The 6,612-nt window shown below is 70.0% G+C and overlaps 1 protein-coding gene across 1 annotated transcript; it reads left to right on the top strand.

The window, feature by feature from the left end:
- The first annotated feature begins 2,556 nt into the window (after nt 1–2,556).
- Nucleotides 2,557–6,071, top strand: NR4A1 (nuclear receptor subfamily 4 group A member 1). Its single transcript, XM_037411711.1, is given in 7 exon segments — nt 2,557–4,359; nt 4,602–4,731; nt 4,838–4,989; nt 5,086–5,288; nt 5,391–5,569; nt 5,696–5,787; nt 5,789–6,071. Coding segments are annotated over 7 exon segments (1,893 nt in total). The 5' UTR covers nt 2,557–3,387; the 3' UTR covers nt 5,954–6,071.
- Nucleotides 6,072–6,612: the final 541 nt, after the last annotated feature.

Here is a 6,612-nt window from a genome sequence, read left to right as displayed (position 1 = left end):
CACCGAGAGGGCACCGGGAGGGGGGTATCGACGATGAGGGCACCGTGGATGGGGACACCGAGAGGGCACCGGGAGGGGGTACCGAGGATGGGGGCAACAGGGATGGGGTCACCGAGAGGGCACCGGGAGGGGGTACCGGGGATGGGGGCACCAGGGATGGGGGCACCGAGAGGGCACCGGGATGGGGGCACCAGGGATGGAGGCACCAGGGATGGGGGCACCGAGAGGGCACCGGGATGGGGGTACCGGCGATGGGATCACCGAGGGGACACCGTGGGTACCGGCCCCGAAGACCCCAGCAACCCCGGGGACCCCTGCCCACCGCGGTTCACCATTCCCCCCGCTACCGACATCGGGAGCCTCCCTCCCCCCTCCCCCCACCTCCGGCGGCCCCGGGAGCCCCGGGAAGGCAGAGGGAGAGGGGGAGGGGGATGGGGATGGGGATGGGGATGGGGGGGCGCCCGTTCTATTTTTAGCCGGGGCCGCGCGGGTATTTTTAGCGCGGGCGCCGCGGTTGCGTCAATGGAACCCCGCGTGCGTCACGGCCGCGCCCCCGCCGGAACCGCCCCCCCCGCGCCTTGTACGGCGCCGCCGTGCGTCACGGGCCCGCGCGCCGCCCCGCGCGTCACCGAGCGCTTAAGAGAAAGTAGTGGCGGGGCCGGAGCCCGGCGGAGCCCGCGCGGCGGCGGCGGCGGCAGCGGAGCGGGAACCGGAGGAGCACCGCCGGGTACCGGCCCCCGGGTATGGGAGGGGGGTGGGGATCGGGGGTGGGGGGGATGGACCGGGAAAAGCAGGGTCGGGGGGCACGGTGGTACCGGGGGGAGGCGGGGCGGGCATCCCGGGTGGCGGCGGGGAGGGCATCACGGGGGCAGCCGGGTCGGTCGTCCTGGGTGGCACCGGTGGGAGCTGTGTCTGTCGTCCCGGGTGGCACCGGAGAGGAGCGAGGAGGGCATCCCGGCGGGGCCGGGGTCGTTCGTCCCGGGTGGCACAGCGGGGAGCTGTGTCTGTCATCCCGGGTGGCACCGGAGAGGAGCGGGTCGTTTGTCCCCGGGGGGGAGCCGGGTCGGTCGTCCCGGGTGGCACCGGAGCGGACCGGGTCGGTCGTCCCGGGTGGCACCGGGGGAAGCCGGGTCGGTCGTCCCGGGTAGCACTGGGGGCAGCTGTGTCTGTCGTCCCGGGTGGCACCGGAGAGGAGCAGGTCGACTGTCCCCGGGGGGAGCCGGGTCGGTCGTCCCGGGTGGCACCGGGGGGAGCCGGGTCTGTCGTCCCGGGTGGCACCGGGAGTAGCTGCGTCTGTCGTCCCGGGTGGCACCGGGGGAAGCCGGGTCGGTCGTCCCGGGTGGCACTGGGGGCAGCTGTGTCTGTCGTCCCGGGTGGCACCGGAAAGGAGCGGGTCGACTGTCCCCGGGGGGGGCGGGGTCGTTTGTCCCGGGGGAAGCCGGGTCTGTCGTCCCGGGTAGCACCTGGGGGAGCTGCGTCTGTCGTCCCGGGTGGCACCGGGGGGAGCCGGGTCGTTCGTCGCGGGTGGCACCGGAGAGGAGCAGGTCGTTTGTCCCCGGGGGGAGCCGGGTCGTTTGTCCCGAGAAGCCCCGAGTCGGGTGTCCCGGTAGCACCGGGGGCTCAGAGCAGCAGGCGTCCTGCAAAGTGCATGTGGTCGGGCATTCCCGGGGGCACCGGGGGGAGCCGGGGTCGGGCATTCCCGGTGGCACCGGAGGGAAGCCTGGTCGTGTGTCCCGGTGGCACCGGGGGCTCAGGGTGGTGGGTATCTTGCAAAGTGCAGGGGGTCGGGCATGCCGGTGGCACCGGGGGGAGCCGGGGCTCGCATCTGAAAGCGACGCCACCGGGGAGAGTCGGGAGTCGCGGTGGAAGGGACCGGGCAGTGCGTGCCGTGCGGGGCTGGCCTTTGGGCGCACCGGGGAGAACCACGGAGGAGGCACACGGGGTGGGGGCTGGCAGAGCGAGGGGTCCCGTTCCTGGGGGTCCCGGGGTGAGGAGCGATGCAGGACCGGGACCCGTATCTCGGGGCTGTGCTGGGCTACGGGACAACAACGGGGCTCAGCCCCCATCCCAGGACCGCCCCCCCCCCCCCCTCCCCGGGATCCAGGCGCAGCCAGGGAGAGCCCAGGGGCTGCGGGGGGACAGAGCCACCCCCAAACCGGGCATCACCCGGGAGCCATGAGCAGCGAACGGGCAGCAACGGGCAGGCAGGATGGTGCTGGCAGCACCGGCTACACCGCGGTACGGGCAGTGCCAGGGCCTGGCAGCAGCCGCGTTTTGGCGAGGTACGGCAGCAGGTGCCGGCAGGGCTGTGGGCAGCGTTACCCACCCCCGGTGCTGCCGGCTGCTCTCTCCCACCCGCAACCCAGGACTCGGTGCCAGGGGCTACCACTAGCCCACGCAGGCAACAACCTCCAAGCCTGGGCACGGGCAGCTGCCTGCGCTCCCAAACGAGGAATCTGCAATTACTGCCCAAGCCGTGGGCGGCCGCCACGGGAACCCATGCCCGGTCCCCTCGGGGGAAGGGGGGGTCATAGCAGCGGGGGGGGGGACACCCCAAATGCCACCAGCGAGTGAAGGCAACAGCGTTCGGATGAGGAAGCGACGGAGGAAAGGTTGAGGCTTTGCATAGCCCGGCCAGCGATTTGCAGCCGGGATTTGCATGTGGGCAAGCAAAAGCATGGTGGCCCCTGGTGCCATGTCCCCAACACGGCCTCGTGTCCCCTGGCCGCATGCCCCGTCCCCTCCGCACCCACCGAGCTTGGCACAGCCCTAGTCCCCGGTAAATGGGCACAAACCCCACCGTGGCACCGGCAGTGGGTCGGTGCCACCCAAGTGGGTGCCAAGGCTGGACCCCTGGCTGGATAATGTTAACCCCAGCTCCTGGGTGGGTATCGGTTTTCTGGGTGCCGGGAGGAAACCGGGGAGCGGCGGGGGAGCCGGTGGCGGTGCCGTGCTGGGGCTGCAGCGGCCGGGGGCCAGGCACGCCATGACCTTTAAAGGTCTGCGAGATGAATTACATTATCGTCTTGCCATCGAGAACGCTCCTGGCTTGGCTTTCAGCTGGACCTGGGACTCCTGATACGTCTTATGCAGAGCTGGATCCGGGGGGAGGGGGCTGCCAGGACAGGGGAGGGGGCTCCTCTCCCCCGGCAGCCGGTGGAGCTGGCTGAGGTTGCTTTGCCAAAAGGCTCCGAAATGGGGTACTGGGGGGGGAGCGGGTTCCTCAAGCGCTGGGTCAGCCCCGGCTTTGGCTTCCCCCGGTCAGCCCCGGGACTTGGGAAGCCGCCGGCCGCATTCCTCCCTCCTTCCCTTTCGGTGCCTTTGCTAAGCCAGCGTTTTGGGGAATGTCCTTTGCGCCCATTGGGTACGGCGTGACCTTTCCCGGGGATGCCGGTGGCCACCACCGGGCAGCCAGCAGCCCCAGAGGTCCGGCTCCCGGGGAAGCCCCCCCCGTGGTTCTTCTCACCTTGCCCTCCATCCTCCACCTGGATGGATGGATGGATGGTGGTGGTTGGGGGAGGGGGTCTCCGCCGACACCCTGTTCTCTCCACAGAGATGCCCTGCATCCAGGCGCAGTACGGCACGGCGGGCACCGGCCCCTGCGATCGCTGCCCACCCGAGCTGCTCAGCCCCGAGGGTGGCCGCTTCCCCATGGAGGTGGCCGGAGCGGACCTGGCGGCCGCCCCTGCCTTGCCCAGCTTCAGCACCTTCATGGAGGGCTACGCCGGCGAGTTCGACGCCTTCCTCTACCAGCTGCCGGCCAGCAGCCAGCCCGCCGCCGCCGCCGCCTTCAAACTGGAGGATTTCCAGGTCTACGGCTGCTACTCCGGTGCTTTCGGTGGGCAGCCGGACGAGACCCTCTCCTCCAGCGGTTCGGACTGTTACGGCAGCCCCTGCTCCGTCCCCTCGCCCGCCACCCCGGGCTTCCAGCCGCCCCAAGCTCCGAGCTGGGAGGGCTCCTTTGGGGGGTACTCGCCCCTGCCGAACTTCGAGGGTGGGCAGCCCTGGGCTGAGCCGGCCAAGGGCAGTGGGTCACAGCCCCCTTTCTTCGCCTTCGGCCCCCCAGCCCCCAGCCCTGGTGGGTCCCCTGGGACCCTAAAGGGGCAGCCAGGCCCCTCGCCCCGCCTGGACCCGCAGCTGCTGGACACGGACACCTTCGCCCCCGCGCAGGGCTCCCCGGGGGGCTTCGCCGGGCTGCCCCTGGCTCCCGTCTCGCCGCTGCTGGAGGGGCCGGCGCTGACCCCCACCAAGGTGCGCAGCCCCGGGGCGGGCGAGGGCCGCTGCGCCGTCTGCGGGGACAACGCCTCCTGCCAGCACTACGGCGTGCGCACCTGTGAGGGCTGCAAGGGCTTCTTCAAGGTAAGGGAAGCCGCCCTACACCCCGCGGCGGGGATATTCCCACAATGCTTTGCAGCAGCAGGAGGATGCTGCAGGTCACCCTGGGGAAGGGCAGGGCGGGGAGCGCGGCCCCCGGGAGCCCTCCCCACGGATGTGGAGCCGGATGCCGGGTTGGAGCGGGAGGCAGGGGAGGACAGAAGGGCTTTTGTTTGACGACACAGCGCCCCGGGCTGAGCTGGGGCTGCTCCTTCCCCGCCCCGCAGCGCACGGTGCAGAAGAACGCCAAGTACATCTGCCTGGCCAACAAGGACTGCCCCGTGGACAAGCGGCGGAGGAACCGCTGCCAGTTCTGCCGCTTCCAGAAGTGCCTGGCCGTCGGCATGGTCAAAGAAGGTACTAGGGTCCCATCCTGGGGTGTAGGGGGGGTCCTAGCAGGAGTGGACCCCGCTGCTGGCTGCGCTGACGACAGATGCGCTCATGGCATGTTCCCTCGCCGCAGTGGTGCGGACCGACAGCCTGAAGGGGCGGCGGGGCCGGTTGCCCTCCAAACCCAAGCAGCTGCCGGACGCGTCCCCCGTCAGCCTCATCACCTCCCTGGTGCGGGCGCACATCGACTCCATCCCCAGCGCCACCAAGCTCGACTACTCCAAGGTAGGGCTGGGACCATCCCACGGCATCCCCGGGGTTGTGGCGGGGGCCGGATCATGACACACAGACACCCACCCCCACCCCCAATCCCCATGGCAGTTCCAGGAGTCGGCACCGTGCCAGTTGGAGAAGGAGGACTCGGTGGACGTGCAGCAATTTTACGATCTGCTCACCGGCTCCATGGACGTCATCCGCAAGTGGGCTGAGAAAATCCAAGGTTTCACCGAGCTGCCCAAGGAAGACCAGGATCTGCTGCTGGAATCGGCCTTCCTCGAGCTCTTCATCCTCCGTCTGGCGTACCGGTGAGCCCCCCGTACACCGCGGTGCAACGGGGAGCCTGGGGTTGTGCCGGGCTGGCCGCGGGGGTGACACGTGTGTGTTTGTGTGTGGGGGTGTACCCGCAGCTCCAAGCCGGAGGAAGGGAAACTCATCTTTTGCAACGGGGTGGTGCTGCACCGCCTGCAGTGCGTGCGGGGCTTCGGCGAGTGGATCGACGCCATCCTCGAGTTCTCCCAGAGCCTGCACCGCATGAGCGTCGACGTCCCCTCCTTCTCCTGCCTCGCCGCCCTCGTCATCATCACAGGTGAGACACACACACACCCCCCCCGCCATGCCATCGCTCCCCGCCGCTGTCCCCTTCCCCACCCTGCGGCCATCACCCTGGCCTCATGCCTCTGCGTGTGTGTGTCTGTCCGTCCCCCCCCCCAAGACCGCCATGGGTTGAAGGAACCGAAGCGGGTGGAGGAGCTGCAGAACCGCATTGTGGGGTGCCTGAAGGACCACGTGGCAGCGGGGGGGGGCCGAGCCCGGTCGCCCCGGCTGCCTCTCCAAGCTGCTGGGCAAACTGCCCGAGCTGCGCAGCCTTTGCACCCAGGGCCTCCAGCGCATCTTCTACCTGAAGCTGGAGGACCTGGTGCCACCACCGCCCATCGTCGACAAGATCTTCATGGACACGCTGCCCTTCTGAGCCCCCACCTGGGGGGACTGCCACCAGCCCCTGGGTCCTCCCCAGGGACGCCCAGGTGTCCCCCCTCAGATGCCTGGGTCCCCCTTGGGGTTACTCAAGTCCCTGCCCCCCAGATGCCTGGGTCCCCTTGGGATACCCAGGTGTGTCCCCCCAAGATGCCTGCATCCCCCTTGGGGACACCTGGGTGGCCCCCCAGATGCCTGGGTCCCCCTTGGAGACACCTGGGTGGCCCCTCAGATGCCTGCATCCCCCTTGGGGACACCTGGGTGCCCTCTCAGATGCCTGGATCCCCCTTGGGGACACCCGGGTGCCCCCCCCCAGATGCCTGGATCCCCCTTGGGGACACCCAAGTGCCCCCCCAGATGCCTGGATCCCCCTTGGGGACACCCAAGTGCCCCCCCACATGCCTGGGTCCCCCTTAGGGGACACCCAGGTCCCCCATGTGCCTTCACGGTGCCGGGCATGACGCACAGCAGCCCTGGTGCCTTCCCCCCCCCGAGGGGGGGCATCGCCGGCGTGATGCTCCCCTTCCCCCCCATGTAAAAATGCCCCCGTTGTAAATAGCGAGCGACTGGATCCTGTACAGAGTGGGGAGCGCGGGGATGGGGAGGGGGCTCCGCCCCCCCCCCAGCCTCACCCCCTCCCCTTTATATTATTTT

The sequence above is a fragment of the Falco rusticolus genome, chromosome 19 (genome assembly GCF_015220075.1).
Source record: "Falco rusticolus isolate bFalRus1 chromosome 19, bFalRus1.pri, whole genome shotgun sequence".
Taxonomy (NCBI): Eukaryota; Metazoa; Chordata; class Aves; order Falconiformes; family Falconidae; genus Falco; species Falco rusticolus.
Note: the sequence above shows the minus strand (reverse complement) of the source record. Positions and strands in the feature narration are given on the sequence as shown.